Source organism: Hippichthys cyanospilos, chromosome 2 (assembly GCF_059441005.1).
Source record: "Hippichthys cyanospilos isolate Australia breed blue-spotted pipefish chromosome 2, RoL_Hcya_1.0, whole genome shotgun sequence".
Taxonomy (NCBI): Eukaryota; Metazoa; Chordata; class Actinopteri; order Syngnathiformes; family Syngnathidae; genus Hippichthys; species Hippichthys cyanospilos.
The window spans coordinates 24,413,125-24,436,169 of record NC_142370.1 but is presented as its reverse complement, the minus strand read 5'-3'; the positions used below and the strand labels follow the sequence as shown (position 1 = coordinate 24,436,169).

General features: G+C 42.2%; 2 protein-coding genes across 4 annotated transcripts in view; both read left to right on the top strand.

The window, feature by feature from the left end:
• The first annotated feature begins 694 nt into the window (after positions 1–694).
• Positions 695–3,871, top strand: rpl32 (ribosomal protein L32). The gene is made up of 4 exons (XM_088403911.1): positions 695–836; positions 1,405–1,505; positions 1,620–1,801; positions 3,708–3,871. Exons 2-4 carry the CDS (start codon positions 1,410–1,412, stop codon positions 3,835–3,837), a joined length of 408 nt encoding a protein of 135 aa, XP_088260037.1. The 5' UTR covers positions 695–836; positions 1,405–1,409; the 3' UTR covers positions 3,838–3,871.
• A 153-nt stretch (positions 3,872–4,024) lies between these two features.
• Positions 4,025–23,045, top strand: part of LOC148427951 (glutamate receptor-interacting protein 2-like) — a 32,132-nt gene continuing 13,111 nt past the window's right edge. For 2 of the 3 annotated variants that reach the window (XR_015863861.1, XM_088403823.1), the window contains exons 1-9: positions 4,025–4,434; positions 14,101–14,181; positions 14,622–14,757; positions 15,646–15,791; positions 16,491–16,574; positions 16,647–16,722; positions 19,324–19,469; positions 20,787–20,934; positions 21,023–21,192. Coding sequence is in view for 2 of the 3 variants with exons in the window: in XM_088403823.1 (XP_088259949.1) it covers positions 4,260–4,434; positions 14,101–14,181; positions 14,622–14,757; positions 15,646–15,791; positions 16,491–16,574; positions 16,647–16,722; positions 19,324–19,469; positions 20,787–20,934; positions 21,023–21,192 (1,162 nt within the window). In the remaining variant the exon portion in view is untranslated. Of the gene's footprint in view, positions 4,435–8,959; positions 9,046–14,100; positions 14,182–14,621; positions 14,758–15,645; positions 15,792–16,490; positions 16,575–16,646; positions 16,723–19,323; positions 19,470–20,786; positions 20,935–21,022; positions 21,193–23,045 lie in introns of all 3 variants that reach the window. The other variant, XM_088403832.1, reaches the window with a different exon arrangement.

Here is a 23,045-nt window from a genome sequence, read left to right as displayed (position 1 = left end):
AAAGGCACTCAGTGCAAATTGGATCAACAGCTTGATAGATCTAGGAAAGAGAAGTTAAAGTTCGTAGCGTGCGTCTGTGTGAACAACAATATTGTCTTTAGTGATTCTAAGCATTCCCTCTGAAGTTCAACTGGCAATGCTTCTCCAATAATGATGTCAAGTGATGTGAAAGAGAACACACATTCCACCTCCTCATTATCTTACACTATAAATATAGTAATGAGAGGAGACTAATTAATTATGTACATATAAATATAGTAATGAGAGGAGACTAATTAATTATGTACATACATACGTACATACGTACGTTCATACATACATACATTCATACATATATACATACATACATACATACATACATACATACATACATACATACATACATACATACATACATACATACATACATACATACATACATGCATACATAAGGTTCCCACTTTGACACCACTGTAATTATACGTAGGGATTGCAGTGGTGGGTTTGAGGGCTGGTAGGGGGACCCAGAATTAGGTACTACTGTCCACCCATATAGAAGGGGCAAGGAAGGCAAGCGAGTATTTGTACCGTTATACATTCGTCCATAAACATAAAGACCCAGCAAACTGCAACTATAGCATTTTGTATAATGTTTAAGATGTCTTGGTTTCAGGTTGAGGTAAACATTTAACGTAACGGGCACGAGGTAAACCTTTAACGTAACGGGCACGAGTTTGCGCTGTAAAATAACGTTGGTTGTTGTTGACTACAGTTCCCATGAGCCTTTGTAACACCCTCGGAAGTCCTTTTTTCTCTATCCGGTGTCGGTGTAGCTCCTTTCGGATTTACATCGGCGGGTGAGTGAACGGAATCCAATACAATCCACATAATGTGTGCCTTTAACACACTGTATTTTTCTTTGTAATTGATTATTTACATCTGTTGTACAAAACATCTAATGAAAATTACCTCGACGAAATGGCATGTTTCAGGTTTTGTGGCGGGATGTGCCTGCTAAATCTAGTGCCTGCTATAGTAGGTCTTCCTCACGTTATGCCCGATCATGATTCAACAGAGGCCTGCTTAAAAATAAACAAAACAAAAACAATTAACACTTCCGGAAAATACAAGAAGTAGTAGCAATTTCGAATCATTTCATTATCCAAGCAATTGCCGTGTAAATCTTGGGGTTAGCTAGGCCCTCGTCAACCCAGGCGTGTAAGCGGTACCTTAGCTAACTGTTGTCAACAAGCCACTAAACGCTGACATTAGAACCCAATGTAATTTCAGCGTTTCTGGTGTCAGGGTAAGGTAACTGAGTGATATTTAAATCCAATAATTTTGGTTTAGTAATTGGCTGAAACCTCATCCCGCCATCACATTGTAAAATTAATCAATACCATGTAACTTTTTCTTCTTTTCTAGTCGCAATGGCAGCCCTCCGACCCCTCACAAAGCCCAAAATTGTCAAGAAGAGAACCAAGAAGTTCATTCGCCATCAATCCGACCGATATGTCAAGATTGCGGTAAGTTATGATCTTGCATGGAGCTCAGCAAATATATTCTGGTTGCTGTCAACTTTCTATTGAGGATGCGCATGATGCACAGGTAAAGATTTCTAATTTTTTGTCCCTTAACAGAAAAACTGGCGCAAGCCCAGAGGTATCGACAACAGAGTCCGCAGGCGGTTCAAGGGGCAGATGCTGATGCCCAACATTGGTTATGGTAGCAACAAGAAGACAAAATATATCCTGCCAAATGGCTTCAAAAAGTTCCTGGTGCACAATATCAAGGAGCTGGAAGTTCTAATGATGAGTAACAAGTAAGCTACACATACATTCATCATTACTCTTTCACTGTCATTGATATCTTAGATCTACAGTTGAAGATACTATTTTGAATGGACCAGCTCTTACTTACTCGCATCTTGAGGAATTAACAGTTAAATTCAAATTGATAATACAATTTAATAGAGTATCATTTTGCAATTAAAAATGGTGCCGGGGGGGGGGGCTTCTTAATTTTGTTGTGTTTGGGTGGGTTTTACTTTTTATATAATGAAATGATCATTTTTGGGAGACCCCGAGAAAGCCAATTTCACCATTTTTGATTAGAGGCGCACTGATTTATCAATTGTCAAGGTAATACGTATTTGTCTTTGATAAGGATTTGTTTAGATATCTTTAATTCAAAATTGTCCCAACGCGTGGAATTTTCGCTTCTCAACAGTAAATAATATCCAGTTGTTGTGGCTCGCCATTGACTATCTTGATCATGCTCACTCTAGTGCCTTAAGTCGTACAACTTAACGGCACACACCCAAATACACAAGTAGGTCATTGCACAAAGGTATTTTTGCTGCTCTCTTGTCTCGGTTACCACTATTAGCTGGCTTTGCGCTCATCGTTGCTCCGCCGATTTGTGTGCGCCAGCAACAGCCCTAATTACAGCTAGGGCCGGGACAAAAAGTCCACCAAGTCAGGTAGTCAACCCCTAAAATAGGTTGCTTGAAACTGCCTCGCCATAATCATGTTTGTGCCCCTGTTTTCGGCATGGAACTTACTTACAGACGCATTCGGTGTTGCAGTTGGCGGCCACGCAGATAGGGACAGTTTTAGTTGTTCAAATTAGGGGGGCCGCCAAGTGCGAAATGTGCCGAGTCTGCAACTCTGCTCATCAAGAAGCAGCAGAAGGAAATTATGAACTTTGTTGTAGCAATCAGGCAGCTCCTCTCTGGGATGGGTCCTACTTTGTGCATTTCACTCTTCACATGATGTTTTGGGTCCCCATTAAGTGTCAAAACGGGAACCCTAATCAATTTTTAAAAATTGGATAGTGACAGCCCTAGTTACAGCTGAACAATACTTGAATGAGCTTTATTCTTTCCATAGTTTAAAATGAACTGTTTTCCTCTTTATCAGACCACAGCAAGACTTAAACACTTTAAAATTTAAAAATAAAAACTTTAAAATCTTATTTCCAAGAGATTTTAGCTGTCATGTTTCAACGTTATCTTTAACTTCCTTTTGATTTTTGAATTTTAAACTTTTTAAGTCTTGCTACTGTCTGATAAAGAGAAAAGCAACAGTTGATATAGCTGAACCATACTTTACATAAGATGTGTCATCCTCTGTCAAATGTTATCAACTCCTAGAGGCTTTAATGTGTGCAAGCAATATTTCAATGTATGCTAAAGATACCGTGGCCTTGCACAGATCTGCTATGCTTTTATTTTGAAGTAGCTCTGGACAGCGTGTCAGGGCAAAACAGCTTGAATTGTACTGTCTTGACTCTCGACAGAAACAACAAAACTTTGTTCTGAGATGGCGTTTGACTGCCAAGATTAGGGCGCTTTAAATGGCTTAATTACACTGACGCTCGTTAGTAGGGTGCCTGTGTCTAGCATAAATTAGCCACTAGCTATCGCTGCTCAATACTCCATAGGCTATCAAAAGCTTACTTTTCAAAGACTATTTAATGCTCACGTCCTCACACTGTTGCCGTTCCTACCAATCACGTTTTTTTTCTGAAGCGGGCCGACTCAAATGTGCCGTTTTAATTTTAAGCTTATCGAGCGCTGCGGTAATTAGGTTTGACCCCTCGGTGCTAGCGTTGCTCTCGATAGCTACGAAAGATGCGATCAGCGGGTTGCCTTTTCCGATAACGCTGAAAGAGTTAACGCAACGTGTTGTTCAGCACATAATTTGTACCCTTCGATTTTCCTATAGGACCTACTGTGCGGAAATCGCCCACAACGTCTCGTCAAAGAACAGGAAGCTGATCGTGGAGAGGGCAGCTCAGCTGGCCATCAAGATCACCAACCCCAACGCCAGGCTCAGAAGCGAGGAGAACGAATAAAATCGCTGTTCAAAATAAACGCTTTACAATAGAATCTCGCTCATGCGTTTTGAACTCGTGTTTTTGTGCGGACAAAGTGGTTTGCTTCCGTAAGTGTCCGCATCGTGAGTTTGGAGTGTTGAGAGGTGCTATCCCGCTGAGAAAGATTCCATTGCGATACGGCGGCCAGGCTGTGCCCCTCCACGCTTCGCCGTTATGCCATCTGTCACCCTGAAAGTGCCAACCATGCACACAAAAGTAGGAATTGCCAGTCACCTTGTCAAATGAGGTCGGGGGCAGAAGCAAAACCAAGACTTTGGTATTTTTAGTCGAGTCAGGTGGCGGCTGACTGCGGATGCAGCTGAGAGGTTCTCCGGGGAAGGCCAACAAAGTCACTCGGGAAAATCGACGGATCCTTCCGATACAGAACACAGGAAAAGACGATGAACGTGTCAGCGAGGCTCGTGTTTGGAAAGGGCCACCTCGCGCCCAAGCAAGTCTCCTTTGTCTCCTCTCAGCCTGATATTTGGAGAAGTGTCCACTCAGCAGGCGGAAAGAGGAGGATGTTCTCCTTTTCGCTCAGATGTCGACTGGGCGTCGTGCGAGGGAGGACAAAAGGTACTGACCTGAAAAGGCGGGAATACCCAGGTACACTCTCATCATCTAAGATTGTTAAGAAGCAATCCAGCATAGCATTTTCAAGACTAACCTTAATAAAAGTTATTAGGAAGCCATGTAATACAGTTTGTCCGGCTCAGCCATCATTGCAGTTACGCGGCATCTAGTATTTTGCTGTGTTTGGCGCACCTGTGCACACGAAAACAGGATCATTAAAAACTGCGTCACGGTTCAACTATTTGGGGATAAAATCAGTATTACACAAAGCTAGCAATGGGTTTGCAAGTCAATGGTGAACATCACTTTCTACACTGCGATACATGAGAGCACTCTGCTATGAAATCTAGTCATAAACAACTAAAAAGCTTAGAACTAGAACTTTTTCGAATAATACAATGCAACATGGTGCACCGGTCTATATAATAATGATAGGGTTGCATTGGTTTGCGGGACACACACCTATTGTTGAAAAATGTCAATTTCAGAGGCAATTATCTCGAGGCCCGGATTTTCGCCGAGTCCATGGTTCTCACGTTTTTTTCCCCGTGGCATTCACTTTTTATATTTATTTTTTGTATCATCCACACTATTGTTGCGATCGATCCACTGAGTGACGATCGAGTTTGCATTTATATTGCACATACCCCTTAACACCACAAGATAGCAGTCTGGTCAGTTTAAAAGACGTTTAGGGTGAGAAGATGAAAATGGAGGTCCGGTCGATTTGCCCACCCCACACACACACACACACACACACACACACACACACACACACACACACACACACACACACACACGCCTACATTGTAGATGCAGTGCAGTTCCTGCTGTTTACGCAAATGCTGCTGTGTGAATGCAAAACAAATGTTGGCCACAGGAATCTTGTAATTTGTCCCAAGAAACAACTGAAGAAACAATCCCCCAAACTAAAACTAATACCATTCAAAGAGAATGGATGGCCATGTTTGACACATTAGCAGGGGTAACAATTACAACGCTTGAATCAGTTCAAAAAACAAGCTGCCATTAGCCACGGCGATTATGTCGGGCACATGACCTATTCATAATGGTCCTTAAAGTAGCAATATGTAAGATTTAGACCGTTTTTCATTCAAAATGAATAAGTTATTAAAAGTTTCAAAAACGTGTAAATAAATATGTTCTCAGTGACTAGCGGTATGTTTTAAATGTAGGTCTAGTTATGATTCAATTATATTATATTGTATTATATTATATTATATTATATTATATTATATTATATTATATTATATTATATTATATTATATTATATTATATTATATTATATTATATTGGGGGGTGGCACTCCTCCAGAGGTTGCCATGTCCGTTATCGTTATGGACAGCCAGAGGAGGATTGTATTTTGCAGCATTTACCAAGAGCCCCCACATGCATGTGAAAAATTACGTATACTGTACTCCCGTTAAGTGTTAGCATTTGTTTGGCTTAAAGTTTTGTCTTTTCAAATGTGCAATGAATCAAATCGCAAAAAACGTTTAAAAATGCCTTTAGAGCAACAATGTTGCTTTTCCCGTGCAGCTACTGGATATATCTGCTCACGACAGGAAACTCCCACATTCAACAATCATTTTATTTGACATTTTCCCAGGAGTTCTGAAAGTAGCGCAGCCAAAGTGAAAGAGAAATGAGAAGGATAGCCATCCATCCATTTTCTTTAGCCGCTTATCCTCACTGGGGTCGCTGGCTTGCTGGTGCCTGTCCAGCCATCTACGGGCAGTAGTTGGGGGTCACCCTGGACTGTTTGCCAGCCAATCACAGGAAGAAGACTATAGGTTAATAAAAGATTCATGGAACAAATACATTGGTGCCTAGAACTGAGTGACATAAAGGTTTTCAAGATGGCTGATTAGATTTCATTTTGTATGTTTTCCTGTAACTTATGAGCACAAACCTAAGAGACTGTACGTGCGCTGTTATGGTGGCAGTGAACTCAACTCACCTTACAATATGAGGCTGTCTGGCAGCTAATCCACCAAAAAATAAAAAAAGGCTTCATGATATTTAAAGCCACTCCTTGCATTTGTCCGGCTAATGTGTAGAACGCAGCAAGGCAACGTGCTAAACAGCTAAAAGGTTCTCGCGATTAAAAAGACTGGGGCTTGTTCGGTGCCTATCTGTTCTGCCTGTCTGTTTTACCTTCTTTTTTTTTATTTTGTGTTTGAGGTTGATTTTTTATTAGAGTTTTTAATTATTATTACATTTGTGCTTGATAAATTCTTTTGTATTTTAGTAACAGTACAGCTCTTTGGTCAGCCCTTGGAGTTTGATTTTGAAATGTGCTTTACAAGTAAACTTTGACTTGACCCGACTTGACTGTTTAGGCATCACTTCTCCGAAAAAAAATACTCTTTTTTTTTTTTTTTGCATTTAATCCCAAAGGTTTGTTTGTAATCACCACGACATCAATATTCCATCTCCTGATCCCCTTCATGCAGCTGGTGATTAATAGGCCATTAGAGAGGAATAAAATACTCCCAGAGGAAATTACCCTCACAAAGTGTTTCATAACAAGTGGAACGTCTGACTAATTAGGCCTAGAAATGAGGAATAGTTTGCAACCTCTCAAAATTAGCCTGACCTCGCTTGAATTCTTGTTCAAGAGCCACTTTGTGTAAATATTGTTGCATGTGTGCAGAGTAAGAGTCAGCCCTGGAGTTGGCCCAGTTTAGACCATGGCTCAGATTGGTCTACTTCAATTAACAATGAAGACTTTAAATTTTACCCTCATACGTGATGGATTCTGAATTATCACAGGACTCCATCCAACATATGCATATTTTATTCATATTGAATAATTAAAGTCACAACTGAATGTGCATACAAGATTGCAATCGATCTTTATCGAAAGACACATGAGAGCACCAAAAGTTAAACAAAAGACCAATAGGAAAGTGTATGTCATAAATGTGATTAGAAGACTTTTAACACGTTACAAGGAAGATTCACGTAGGCAGCTAACAGGGTAATTGTTATTAATGCACTTACTCAAAACAAATACACATGTACTTTTGGTGCATTTTCAAGCAGACTGATGATAACCACAATTTCCACAGGTATGTTAAAGACCGTCGCATAACACAAACTAAAGTGTCTAACACTTGTTCTCAGTAGTCCAATTCTCACCAGTGTGTACTGCTTGCCCAACAGCTGCGTGTACCTTGTTGACGGCTGAGCTTGTATGAAGAATGAGAGCTATCCGAGGCATAGGCCCCGTTGTCAAAGTCTGCTTTCTTAAACCCTAGACTATTTCGCTGCTTTGGATAATGAGGAAAGACCTTGGGCCACCACTATGGATGAGTAGGCTGAAGGCAAATATGACGGTGACCCAGAGAGGTTAGCCTCCTAACAAAGCAAAGCTGGTGTGTTCTGCATAGGGCTGAACCCACTCAGATCATAAGTAAAAGCGGCACCAGGTATCCATTCAAAAGTGTAAAAACAATCAGCCAACTCCTCTACATGAATGAGATCAAGCTGTTTGTTGATAAGGAATGTAAAAGTGACTTCCGGATTCACCTCACAAAAATATACAGCAATGACATTGCAATACACGCGGACATACGAAATTGTCCTTAGGTGTGATGATTGATTGTTCATCTCCGTGTGCCCTGCGATTGGCAGCAAGTTCAGAGTGTCCCCCGGCGACTGCCCAAAGTCAGCTCGGATTCTCCTTGTGAGAACAAGCGGCTCTAGAAAACGGATTTACGCGTATACATATGTATGTATATATGTCTGTGTGAGTACATGTGACACAGCCCAATTCGGCTGAGGCAAAGAAGTGACAAGGCATGGAGGGGTGTGCGGTTGACAAATGGTCGGACAGGTGCGGCAGCGGTTGCAACAGATCTCTCACCTTCTCTGTTCAGATGACTCGGATGTCAGGCCAAATGTCTGTCTCGTCATTCATACCACTTGAACACACTTGATTACCCGATTGGAAATGCACATTGTGTACTTAGTGCACCTAGTGAGCAATCTATAAGTAAAATCCTTGTACTGTATGTGGGTGGGTGTGCGCAGATAATGAAGGTTGTTTGATTTGTTGGGAAACGGATGAAGACTGTGCATGTACGCGTGCGTATGTGTGTAGGGGGAGGGTGCAGTGACAGTGGTGTGCTCCTGCCTCGCTGAGCCCCTCTGGCAAAGAGAGAGAGTGTGTGTCTGTGTGTGTGTGTGTGTGTGAGAGAGAGAGAGAGAGAGAGGGTTATGTGTGAGTCTGTGAGCACATGAAAAGGGGAACGCTAAATCCAGCGGAGATGAACATTTTGTCTGAGAATGGCAAGAAAGGGATGTCTTTACTTCCTCGTTTTGGATTTTATAGATGAACAGGAATCGGTCGACTCGTATTTTGGACATCAAAGTACTAACTAAGACCTTTGGGGCATCAGGTCTTGGCACGTATACAGGGAGCGCTGTCAGGAAGCTCAAAGATGGGGTTCCTCAGGTATCTCAGCAGGTGAATCATCTCGGTCCTCAAATTATTCCTCAGGTGGACGCAATATCAACAGGGTGAATTCTCAAAGGGCGCTGCAGCCATGCTGTGTGGTCTGAGGAGAGACTCCAAGAACAGTAATGGTAAGTAAGACATGTTACATTCAAACGTGAATGTTGGGACTAAATATACCGCAAGAAATGTGAGCGTCAGCAAGCGCGCCCAGCCGGCGCCTCGTGCCGCCATGCCAAAGTGTAATGTGGACCGATTTAGATTCGAAGCGGGCATGTTCGCGAAAGGGTTCGACACCTGAAAATAGTATCATGACCTCATCACCACATTTCTACCGCACCCCCGCCTAATTAGCCCCATATTTAACCTCCTTCCTATCTTGCTCGTCAGGAAGGGCTCTGATCCAAACCATGAATTCATTTTCTCACCTATGAATATTCATGATGAAATCCACAATTAGAACTGTAATGACATGCAGATCTTCTGGCCAACTCATAGAGTCACCGTGGGGGCTGTTTATTAATCAGCTTCCACTGAACCTCTTGAAGGCAAGTGATGCTTTGTTAAGCCTCGCAGAGAAAGGCTACAGTGGCGGCCCATCACGTGCGGCACGTTGGGTCCTTGGAACCCACAGCTAATGTTGGCTTTTGAATGCGCTGACAGCTGCTGAACTGTCAAGGCCCCCAGGAATCTGCGTGGTATTAAGGCTTTTGCCGAAGATAACATGTTTGTGACGTTCCCCCCACGTTGCATATGTGCCCTCGTACCTTTAGGCGAGCAAGATATTTGTGCGAGGATCTGTGTAAAATACCATGTTATGCAAATCTATCCTCCTTACATCACGGGAAAGTAAACTGATTTCTGTGGGTTAGGTATGACTCATGGGACTCTGTGAAAAACTGTGAGTTTGCTTCTTGATTCTTCGTATGCAGGTCGGAGGTTTCAGGCCACAAATGCTTTGACCGAGCCCCTGTGCCTCTCAGTCATCTCCACAGCGGATAGATGTGGACACTTGATGTTTCTAAGACTGAGTAAAGACACTGACTTTGAGGCCTGCAGAGCAGCTCCGTCCTTTCGGTCCTCTAGTTGTAGTTGGTTGCTCACTTTTGGCTGTTAGGTCTTGGCTTGCTGACCAGAAGATAGCAGGTTCAAAACGTGCTGGAAATGTGCCAGCTCACTTCAAGAGTGCTGTCGAGAAGCCCTTGAGCAAGTCGTACAAACCCACAACTGCGTGGGTTGCCCCTTTTTGCTTTTCCTCCTTTTCTTCTAGCTAAATGAGAGACACTATTGTCGTTCAACACAAGTGTCATTGAGAATCACAATAAATGGACAGCGCTTCCTTGGGATGCAAGTGACTAGACTTTTTTTTTTTTTTTTTCCAAAATGCCTTTAGCTGACTTTTGCTTGGATAATTTTTTTCAACGTACGGCCATTTTGTGCTGGTGACGACTTTGACTCAATTCACAATAAGCAGCAATTTAGCAGATAGTCCATAATTATTGATGAGAGAGGCTTCAAGCTGTTCAAACACAAAACAAAGTGAAGTACACATGCCTGTCAATTAAACCTGGGTATGTTAAACAAAGAAATAGATTTTCATAATGCTGACCAAATTATCACAGAAGGTGAATGCTTTTACACAACGCTTGTATAACTCTTTCCGTGCCAAGTGTTTTCAGAAAAGGCAACCTCGAGCGTGCCGGACGATCTTGAGCATTTTCACTCATTTTCAACGATGACAAAATATTGCTAGTGTCTATGTAAACATGGGTGGTACATAAAAGATTGGAGTCCATTCCAACGAACCCATGTCACTTAGGAAAAAAAAAAGTATGATTCTACCTTATCCCGTTCTTTAGCAATCACAGTTTGAAAATGTGTAGTTCTTGGGGATACCAAGCTATTTTGGACAAAAGGAGAAAACGGGCGGAGAAATTCTGTCCATAAAGATAATTAACAGAATCGGTGACAAAAGGGCATCTCCTTGGTTGAGTCCAACCCTCACCCGAAATGGATTCGACTTAGTGCAGGCAGTGCAGACCAAATTCTGACGTCGGCGGTATAGGAACCAAACAGCCCGGATCAAGGGGTTCGGTACCCCATGCTTGCGAAGCACCCCCCACAGGGCACCCTGAGGGCCATGGTCAAGCGCTTTTTTTCAAGTCTACATCTAGACATGTACCTTTGATGTTTCCTAAAAAGGGGAACCACAACTTTATTGTCTTGCACACCAGCTTAGGCTCCTTCCCTGCCAGAGAACTGACATTCCATGTCCCAAGAGCTAGCTTCTGCAGCCAGGGATCGGAGCCCCGCCTTTGGTCGCCCAGCTCACACTGCAACCGACCCTTATGGCGCCTCTCACAGCCGCTGAGCCCGTGGGAAGGGAAACCCACGTTAACACTTCGGGCGGAGCCCGGCCAAGGCCCATGGCTTCATGCTCGGCCATCAGGTGCTCGCCCGCGAGCCCCACCTCCGGGCTTGGTTCCAGAGGGTGGCCCCCGTTGACCAGTGTACAGAACCCGGGAGTATCACTCATCATTGAGGGTCAGTGGTTCGGACTTAGTCCGGTCCCTCACCCAGGACTGGACAACTTAACCTCTAGGATCATTGGGACACGCAAACCTCTCCACCATAATAAGGTGATGGCCCACAGAGGTTTTTTTTGAAAAACAAATACTTGTTTTACATGTGATAACGTGTGACACTGTTTGCCTCTGTTGCGGGTGCGCTTGAGAGAAATCAGTTTGTTTTTGGCTCAACATAGCACTATGCTAGACGTTAGCGCTTACCTCCGCGGTTTCATAGAATATTCTGGGGTTGGATCTCTGCTGATATCAGCAAATCTGTATCAGAATCCATTCATCTGACAGCACCTAAATTAAGCTTTTCAATGAAAAACGGATCATCCCTCCTGGTGTGGCCCTTTAATGTGTGCTTAATGCTATGGGATGAAATAAATAAATCCAACACGATATGGAGCATATCTTAAAAATTGCAAAAGATTGGACAATGATTGTGTATTTTGTATTTTTTTTTCTCTTGTGTCGGCTTGACCATATGCCTTATAATTTTAATTTCATTTTTACTTGTTACACTTATACAATTTTGCCAAGGTTTGGTTGGGTGAGATTACTCACATGAGTATGAGGGAACTGTATTTGGATCGCACCCTTTCTTTCATTAAAAACGTCCTTAGTGTTGCTCCCACATTAGCAGCACACTGTCTTGTATGTGCAAACAGTCAACCTGTGTCCTTGAAAAGTTTCATAACTCCATCAGGTAGGATTTGCACAACTTTTTCAGGACCCAATTAAATTAGTCCAAGGAAGTCATATATTCTCTGTCAACTGTAAAGTGACGATGTAAATGATATCCACGGGAACCATACACAGCCCAGAACAACCAGTCCAAGCTGCTTCAGTTAACATACTAGTATCTTCAGAATAGGAAGATGAGACGCACAAGCCTAGCATTATCAAAGGCAAGGAAAAAACTATAACATGGAGCTTGTGTTGTTTCTGCAGTTTGTCTCGCCACCAACCACCAGCGATTAGCTATTGCTTTTCAACTAGCTTGTTCTTTAGCAATAATTTGCACTACATTCACATACTCTTTTCATACTTGTCAAAAAAGGATGCCTCAAATTTTTCGACCCTGTATCAAGCACCGGTTTGGCTTCTTTCTGGGGACAAGAGAGGTAAATTTTGCGGCACATTTACGTGTGCTTCAAGCCACGCCACATCTTGGAGACAGTTTTCAGGGAGAAAAATGTTCAGCTCAGGCTCCGTTGTTGTCACGGATAAAAGTTAGGTAGGGTACGCAAATGCGCGAAGTGAAGCATACGACGTTACACATCAGTGATTTCTGTCATGCAAGCATACCTGTATACCAGTTATGTACATCCCCACGTATTAGGCAAGGTCCAACGCAATGAAACCACAAACATTCAGGGGATTAATTAGCTTTTTATGTCTTCTATTCATTAACCAATACATGAAATGTTCTTAAAGGAATGATTCATCATACATCAAGGATCATTCACACTTTGATATCTACAGCATAAAACACATTCGGGACTTCTTGCAATTTGTCCCACCACTATATAATACTGCACAAACCTGAAGGAGCAGCACAATATTCAATGAATTGAAGCCCAAAATGTTGCGATAGCTCTAACACCCATTTATAAATGATCATAACCGCTTATGCTCACAGGAGTCGTGGGTTGTCTAGAGCCCATTCTAGCTGTCTTTGGGCGGTCGGATGGGGTACACCCTGAACTGGTTCCCAGCCAATCGCCGGGCGCAAGAAGGAACCGCTCATACTCATCAAAACAGCCAAGGAAGATTTGGAGTGTCCAACATTCTTACTGTGCATGTTTTGGGGATTGCAAGAGGAAACCAGAGCACCCATAGAAAACCCACACAGGCGTAAGGGAGTACATGCAAACGTGACACAAGACCCCCCCCCCCCCCGCAAACCAATCTTTCACTGTGCCACGATTGTGACAGCGGAGAATGTCTCAATCCACTGTGGACTTGACACATGCATAAGCTTAAAATTCCCTGTGTAATTTACAGTGTACATAGTTCGTCAAGGCTTTGTCAGCATGACTGCGGACATGCTCTACCTTTGGCTTCAGACAGCCTTGCTGGCCCACTGCTAACATACATACAGCACGTTTCAGAAATGAAACACTTCCTTCCCGGAGAGCAAATTGAGCACTCATTGTGGGAGCTGCTCGAAATGCCATGAAAATGATCATTTTCTCCCCATGCAGATAACAGTCCATTTACCACACGCTGTCGCATCAAGAGAATCCTCAGGCTCAAGCAGTTGCCTGGAACCCTCTTGCTGAAAATACATTCTTGTGATGGGGAAATGCTTTCCAATGTTTTTTTTTTTTTCTTTCTGTTCAATGAACACCTCTGACCTGTTCATCGACTTGTGTATGGACGAATCATTCTCGTGCAGAAGGTACATACATTAAGCTACTGACTTATTCAACTCAGTCTGCCCCCCATCCACCCAGGACCCACAATACCCAAGGAGCAGTTCATGGTAATAAAAGCGTGTGCATCTGTCATGAGGTGCATAAGAGTTTGTTCATTTGGCCATCTGCCGCAGAGATTCTCTCCTCATTGAGCTACAGTTCTTCCTAACATTCCTCCTCGCTGTCTCCTCAGATGAGGGACCATATGCAAAAGGAAACAAGCAGTCGGGGGCATCTGACCAATCACATTTCTCCCAGAGGCGCAGCCTTTCAGGTACAATTTAGTCAAACATGACTGTGCATCACCTAGTTTTCTGTCTGCAGCTTGATGCATGCGGATGCAATCACCTGCATACTGAACCGCTGAAGAGCTTTGGATGGTCAAAAATGCTTGTGTGCTTGGTCTGTCCTTATAAATGAACCAGAGCAGACACAAGCACACATAATTAAACAGGCGTAATTGTTTTCCCATACCTTTGCAATAAACCACAACATATCACAGACCACAAGACTTGACGGTGACTCTCAATAGATGCAGGAGTGGAGATTGAATTCTATGTTTTATTTCTAATCTTTACAGTCTTTAACGCTTATTGTGAGTGATCCAACAGTTTGAAGAATAAAAAATGAGAAAGTCAATGTTTTTGAGAGGACAGTTTTCATTGTGTCAAGCATAGGCTAATGCTCCACATGTGCCATACGGTGGCTCCACAGAAGAGTACCGAGGAGTGACTACGGTGGACCTGATAAAAAGGGAAGGCAGCAACCTCGGCCTCACCATCTCCGGGGGCTCCGACAAGGACGGCAAGCCCAGAGTGTCAAACCTACGGCCAGGTGGGCTGGCTGCCAGGTGAGATCTGCATGCACTCTGTGATGTGGAGGAGAGCATGCAGCCACGCCATGCTGTCTGCACCACTTAGATCCGCCTGCACAAACAAGCTTATGCTGCAAAGTTACACTAGCTCACCTGCAGGATATCACTGTGAAGTCAGCTAAATGCCAACAGAGGTTTATCCACAAAATGTCTTGTTCTTTTAAAGGGGAGATGCGGAGGAACAGCAGACCTTGACCTGGGGGGAAAAAAAAATTAATGCTACGGAAATCAGATGCTTTGATCTGTAGTTAAAATAAAAGGGTCACTGAGAATCGAAAAAGACGTTCATCAAAAGATCCCTCCTTGCTAAAGGATTACTCGTGGGCGTTACCCAGAATGAACTCGTCGCATTCTGCCAACCCATTTTCCTAAAGTCAACCACGCGACAGCAAAATGTTGTCGAAAAAGTCATGTTTGGTGATGATTAAGCGGCGTGAGAAATGCTCGGCGGATGTGTGAGCTAATTTACTGAGTGGAGAGTCATGCGGGCAGACAGGAGAGAGACTGGCGGTGACATTGTGTGATGAGAGCCGACCGGATGACAGGCCAGTCGGCCCTGCTTGTTAACGTGTCTCCGTGCTTGCCCGTGGCGTCCGTTGGCAGCGGCCCGGAGGTGAGAAAGGAAAAAGGCTCAGAAGCAGTCAATTAATCAGTCCTGCAATGAGTTGCAAGATGACTTAAGGTGTCACATGAGAGGTGACATGTACATGGACATTTACATTACAAATTTCCAACTGCAAAAGATGGACGGCAATTTGCTGGAATCAAAGGCAGACGGGCGCCAACAACAGGAATTGGTTTATGATTTAACATTCTCCTTCAAACGAAATGCTTACACCTTGATAAAGTGCCACCTTCCCCCAGGAGTGACCAGCTGAATGTAGGAGACCACATCAAGTCAGTGAATGGCATCAACTTGTCCAAGCTTCGCCACGATGAGATTATCAGCCTGCTGAAGAACATCGGGGAGCGAGTTGTCCTGGAGGTGGAGTACGAGCTGCCCCCATTACGTACGCCATGAAGTCGCCATGCATTGCAGATATAGTGGATATTAAAAGTCTACAATATATCGCAAGTTCAAATGCAAGGTTTTAATGGTATAAACAAATGAATGCAAGAATTATTTATTAATCTTTTCCACTGTTAATGTCACTTATAACGTGCAACACAATTGTGTATTTTTTTTTTAATCTTTTCAAGATGAGAAGGAAAATTAAAACAAATATTATGTACTCCCAGCAACGTCTTTGAAACGAAAAAAAAAAAAAAAAAAAAAAAAAATATATATATATATATATATATATATATATATATATATATATATATATATATATATATATATATATATTCATATTCATATATGTACACATACGTGTATACACACAGCATGGTTTTTAAAAATGAAGAACTAAAATCATGTGATTGCACAAGTATGCACACCCACTGATAATTGGTATAAACTTAATATGTACATACAGAGTGAGATAGAGAGAGAAAGGGAGAGAGAGAGGGACAGAGGGAGAGAGACATTTGAGCTGTACAGGTACTAGGTCTTGTTGAAAAAGTTTTGATGACCTATGTTGGCCTCATTCTTACATCGCAACAACCTGGAATCTAAACAGAGTTGTCCTGTAGACATTTGATACCCACTGTATGTATTTAGAAATGCTGGTTCTGTCTTTTCACTTTATTTTTTTCTTGTCTAACAGTCCAGACTCCATCAGGAGTCCAAACCAAAACCACAGAGGTTTGTTTGCTGAAAGAGGGCAACAGCTTTGGATTTGTCATAAGAGGTACAGCAGTGCCCATCTTAACAGTGTTATTCTTGAAGACAATTGACCTTTAGTTCTTTTGGTCTGCCCAAGGGGGCTATCATGAGGACTGGCGAAGGTCTCGTCCTCTGGTGGTGACCCACGTCAGGCCGGGGGGTCCCGCTGACAGGTAGGAATGATAATATTGAATCTGTGTGAGGCTAAGTCGTTATAGAAAATCAACGGATGGTTGGATGTTATAAATGCGTGCTATCTTGTATTTGGCTGTTGGAGACAGCTTTTAAATTGAGCAAATACAAAACGCGCAACGTACAAGGTATGGTTTGCCTCACCCTGTGAAAACAATTGACTGGTCTGCATGCTCTAAAAGCTTTGGGTCAAAAATAGCCCATTATGTGTCAATAAAAGGACAGAGACAATTTGACCCAACTTTCTGTGTTGTTTTGTGGGAAATAAAAATAGTTTTTGACGTCCTCCACCAAGCAAACCATTCTTTGCATAGTTTTGAGCAAGACAACCCAGAAGGTTGGATCGAATTGACCCAAATATTGGGCTGGTCTTTTTTTTGGCCATAAGGGGATTATTTTTGACCTAACCACTTTTCGGGTGTAGGTTTCACATTGTTGTATCCAACCTGTGGCTTACATTTTGGTCATAGTCATTTGATCAGATTTTCTCTATCGACTTAGGTTGTATTTAACACATTCAGATGTTTAGTTCACAACCAACGCACTAACTATCTAACTAATAAGTAGCCATGATCAACTGAACTTTTGAAATGGTGATTTTAGGTAAGCAGTGCTCATTTTACTTTTGAAAAGTGTTGGGTCCCCGGGACTCACAATACTAAAAAACTAAAAAAATCGTGCAGTACAAAAGACAACATTTAAGGTTCAAACTGTGTATAAGATGTGAGCAAAAAACAACAACGGATATGAACAAACGTCACAATAAAATGTATTAAAATAATAGAATGAACTTTCATGTGGCCTCCGTCAGTATTTTCTTCATCCATTTGATATAACGGTCCATTTTGGTAGAAAAGTCCACTCAGCTTCAATGTGTCATTTGTTCCTCTTCTCGATCTTTCGAAGCGTTTGCTCTTGGCTAATAGTTATATCTAATTGTGAATTACTTGATTTGTCACTGATACTAACAAAATTGCAGAGTTGATGTATTTTTGGGCCTAAAGATTTTCAAAGACTTTTAGGAGGCTTTTTTTTCTACAACCAGATCCTGCAGACGAAATTTCATGACAAGATGTCGGGTAAAAATGCGAAAATATGACCTGCGAGATCAAAACAGACATGGTGAACTAAGTTGTAAAACGTGTCAGTAAGTGGTCAAGGTTTGCTAAATAAAAGAGTAAAATGATGAACATTTTGATTTCCAAAAACTAAGGGTGGGAATCTTTGACTGTCTCCCAATTTGATTCAGATTTTGGGTCTCCGGTTCAAAATGATTTGATTCAATCAAAAATGATTTCTGCTTCAAGGTATAGATTTGCAAAGAATCGTCATACAACTTCAGTCTGCTTTGCAAGACAGAGTAAAAAGAAAGGGAAACAATATTATTTTATTTTTTCACATTTACTAAGTTTTGATTTCTAAGTAACTTAGCTTTTTCCCCAAAAATAATATGTGGACAACTGCTTCTCTTTGAAGCTAGACATAAATTTAATAGCTGTTATATTATTTAAAAAAAACATATTTAAATAAACAACAATTTTAAAAAGGTAGGACAAGATACATTGTCATTTCTAAGGACATTGCAGTACCAAAATATTATGTGCTGTTGCCCAAATGAAAAATACAGTATTAATATTTCTCGGTACATTTACAACAAACGAGAGATGAAAATAGACTTTTTCAAGTGATCGGCTAAATTTTGTGTGCAAAGCATGAAACGTGTCAATTTGTTCATCTATGAGCATATTGGGAGAATTATCAGTCACAATTGTACCATTATTTTTTCATTTTGAATGTTTGTGAGTAGACGATATCACAATCTGACGTTATCATAAGATAACCTTGAGCAAAAATATCACCGTACTGAAATTAAAGTTTTGAAATCTATCATTTAAAAAACTTTGGGGGTAAATTGCCGTTTTTTTCTAGATTATACAAACTGTTTTATTCATAGTATAAATGCACAACACTATTTTGGAAGATGACTGAATTGAAATGAACTTCCATCGAGTGATTAAAACCACCAAACGTTGCGTCCGGGGGATGCACGTTGATTGAAATTTGGCGTCCCACGGCAAAAATCTTGCGTCGGGGACGCGGGCTAACAAGAGCACTGCAGTCCTCCAGAAGTATTGTTTTGGATATATTTTTCCTGTCAATCTCCATTGTTAAATATTATTTAGGTGATATGTTAAAAAATGAAGGAAAAGCATTTATCATTATGAATTTGGTTTGGAAGTACAGTAATCACAAAGGCATCATTAATGCAAAACAGCTTTGCTGACTGTAATTCTGTAGTAATTGAAAATTTTTGAAACAGTTTGGTGAAATCAGAGAATTTTTAACCTGATCGTCTCTACACTGGTGGGGCATCCCTAATGTAAAAACTGGCGAAGAAAAGATCACACTATTCCTTTGAGCAAATAGGTTGCACCAAAAAACAACTTATCCCGCTAAGCGTTTTGGGTTCACCTGAGAAGGATCGCGCATGTGGACCCGCTAAATGATTTTGCCTGCCTGGCATGGGGACGCTTGCATGAGCATCTCGCTGCTGATGTTTTCCCTCACTTGTCTTTCTCCAGGGAGGGCACGGTGAAGGCTGGTGACAGAGTGTTGAGCATAGATGGCATGCCTTTAAACAGAGAGAAGCATGCTGACGCATTAACCGTGCTGATGCAGAGCAGCCAGGAAGCTTTGTTCCTGATTGAGTATGACGTCTCTGTCATGGGTGAGCACACACGCACACACACGCACACACGCACACACACACGCACACACGGGGAATATGTGGAGGCATGGTAGGGCAGCCTTGCTCCGAGGGCAAATAATGTGGCCGGCCGTTTGGTCGCGTGGACGAGGGTGAAGCTCGGCGCTGGAGATGCCACCAGGGGAGTCACTCGGGCCCAAGAGCTACAAGGAAAGCGTGGATGGATCACCGTCATGCGTGGCTCTGGCTCTCACTTCTCCTGGACAACCTCGGTGGGCCAGCATTGGCTTTGTTAACGAGCGCATTTTTCCAGCGTGACCTATATAAAAATGCTGGATATGAGCAGTTGACAAATATTATGTGCCTCCAAGCTCCAGTGATGCTACGGGGACAAGATGTCGAGCTGCACACTCATGCTGATGGATACACAAGGGCTTTAGTATGGGACAATGTACTTAATACACATTTAAAACTGCTGGGTCAAATGTTACCTCAACAGGGTGAAAAAGATGACCTAGCGGGCTAGTTTCAAGCCTGGATGAGATATCTAATATTTCGATGTTTTCTAAGAGTGGTACATTAAATTAACATTCATTTCACAAGTAAGCAAGACTCAAACATGGGCTTCAGCTGCAGCTCTTCAGCCTGCCCAAAACCTCTTCAAGCCAGTCTGCTGGGCTGAAGTACGATCTCAACCTCGGGCAAAATTAAGCCAGTTGCCTCAATATCCACAGTAAACAGGTTCAAAACACAACCCAGCATTTTGAATTGTGCTCATAAAAAAAAAAGCGGAGAAATATTACTGATTTTTTGCCTTTACAAGTGCTTGAAAAGACCTTAAGCATCGGTATATGAAGTAGCATTGTTTTTTTGTTTTTTAACCTGTATTGAAACGCCTATTATGCATTGAGGCTTTCTTCAATTTCTTCATTTCTTCTGTATGCAGCATAAATGCGGATGCACCATGTTTGCTTTGAACTCTGCGCTCCACCAATTGATTCGCGTCGAATGAGATCAAAACCCTCCTGTGCTGATACACCATTAGAGTTTCTTCTTCCGTTCTTTACAGACTATTACCATCATTTTAAAATATGTTTGACAGATGTCTGGGTGCCAGCGTGAAGTCATTAGGACTAGAGAAATATGTTCTGATCTCTTGACATGAGTAAACCAGCCGGAGCAGTCCGAGACATTCTTCTCAAGTAGTGTTTGAGATCTTAATGTGAACATGATCTTTAAGTATGATTAAATCATTTGTGTATTTCGGGAATCAGGCACATTTGGTCTTTAGCGCCCGTCTGAACTTGTTATGAATCAAATGCGTGTTACTTTTTGCAGAGGCAGTGCAACTCGCCTCAGGTCCTCTGCTTGTGGAGATAGCGAAAGGGACCTCTTCCAGCCTGGGCCTCAGCCTCACCACATCCACATACAGAAACAAGCAAGTTATCATCATAGACAAGATCAAGGCGGCCAGCGTGGCCGAGAGGTGAAACCGCCTCATTCCTATGATTGAACGCGCCGACATGAAAAATATTCCCAGCTTCCTCATTGGCTACAGTATGTCACGCTGACAGGTGTGGAGCGCTGCACGCGGGTGACGCCCTGCTGACTATCGATGGAACCAGCACAGAACACTGTTCTCTGATGGAGGCTTTACAGCTTCTGGGTAACGCCACTGATGTCGTCAAACTGGAAATTCTACCGTCCAGTCAGAGCAGACTGCCTGTCCGACCGCAAGACACGGGTAAGACTTGGATTTCACCTCGTGACTAAAGTTATGCCCAAATACATGTGATAGATTTCAAAGAAAGGATACGATTTTCTCAGTTCTCACTTTACTACATGTCAAGAATGTTTAAGTCCTTTCCATGCGCGAAAAATAACAATGAAAACCCCTCTTTGTATTCTTTTTCCGTTGTTTTTTGTTGCTCAAACCTTTATGTGCTGTGGATGTAAAAAAAAAAAAAAAAAAAAACTTCTGTGCCATGGCCACCAAGATAAAACATTGCAAACGTTTCCCATTAGTCGTATACTACCTATGTGTACAACTTATTGAGGTTTTACGTGTATATTGTGTTGTTGCGAAACAGTGCACATCTACTTATAAGGGGGCGTGCCTGTGTTCAGAATTAATCATCATGAATTAACATGCACTTGGTGTTTTAACATGAGCGTGTAGACTTTTTATATGCACATTATGTCAAGATCCGATGGATAGTTAAAAATGCGCTCCAGCTTCTTTTGTCGGAAATTAGTCGGGATAGCCTGCGGTACATCCTTGACCCCGAAGGACGATACTTAGAAAGACGGTATAGGAGAAATTCTTAGTGGTATCTTGTACAAATCTACAGATACAGATTGTACAAATCTATCTAATGAGGTGTGCAGAAAAACATTGTCTTCCCATCACGTAGATGCTCTTGGCGTTGTTTTACGAGGAGTTGCAGTGAAATGTGTAGCTGCCTCCCAGCTTCTTCCCCTGTGTACTTTGAATCAGCCAATGTGTATCTGCACGTGTGCTTACATGTGTGCGTGTGTACTACATACAGAACACAATTCTTGTGCCTCAAGTCCCCACACTGGGCTCTTGATGGATACAAACAGCAAACCAATCGCACACTTCATCCTTTTGCTCATGATCTGCAGACTCTTGCGGGTTGGCAGCTGTGGGGGCTTAGCCTAGAAGAAAGCGAATGGCATTTCAACATTTTATTTCTTGACAGCCTGTCCTCATCGGATGGTCATCTCATCCACACTGCAGTCATTTGCCATTTTACTGTTTTAAAAGCCACGTGTAGCCAAAAAACAGCTCCTCTGGGCCTTTTAAGACTCTCGCCTCAATGTGTAGCACATAAGCGGTTCCTCTGAAGTCAAATCTCCAGTCTGCAGTCATATTGCAAAAGTAAAGCCACGTTTTGACAGCTCATTTACCCCCAAGAAACATGACCATGAGATCCAGTGTGCTTAATCTCTTGTGGGGGGTTTTCAGATTGATATGACCACTATGAGATTAGAAAGAGTTTTTAAAAATAGCCTAGAATGAAGCGGGAGTTTTTTTTCTTTTTTGTCGACCATCCTCTAGGTGATCTTAGCGTACACTGCAAAGAGGGCCATTTCTCCAGGACGAAGCATTCTAAATTCAGATTTCAAGCGACTGGTTCTCGCAATGAGCCGAATCTATCATGCACTTGCGTCGTCGTCATCCATGGGTGTAGCAAATCCGCTGTGCATGTGAGCAAGCTGACGCAGATTAGACCCCCACTCAGGAAGCAGCAAGGATTACTGTCACATATAGTGTGCGGCGACACATGTCTTAATGAATCTGTAAAGAAGTTAATTATTGAGGTGCTTCCCACACACAAAGGTCAGCTGATTTCATAAGGGCGCCTCAGTGATCGGAGTCCATGTCTGCTTATTGTCAGGAGTGGGATAATGCAACCAATTAGAAAGGGGGCTTGGTTTTTATTGCAGGCATTCATTTCAGAAATACCACAGGCAGGGGTGCCTTGAGACGCAAGTAATCCTATTTCTATAAATACCATTGGTTCTTATATAAATACATTTTGTTTTCATCGACCCCTTGTAATTTCACCAAGG

Coding starts and splice junctions, on each gene's coding strand:
- rpl32 (XM_088403911.1), top strand. CDS start 1,410: ATGGCAGCCCTCCGACCCCTCACAAAGCCCAAAATTGTCAAGAAGAGA. Junction 1,506..1,619: donor ACCGATATGTCAAGATTGCG/GTAAGTTATGAT, acceptor GTCCCTTAACAG/AAAAACTGGCGCAAGCCCAG. Junction 1,802..3,707: donor GTTCTAATGATGAGTAACAA/GTAAGCTACACA, acceptor ATTTTCCTATAG/GACCTACTGTGCGGAAATCG.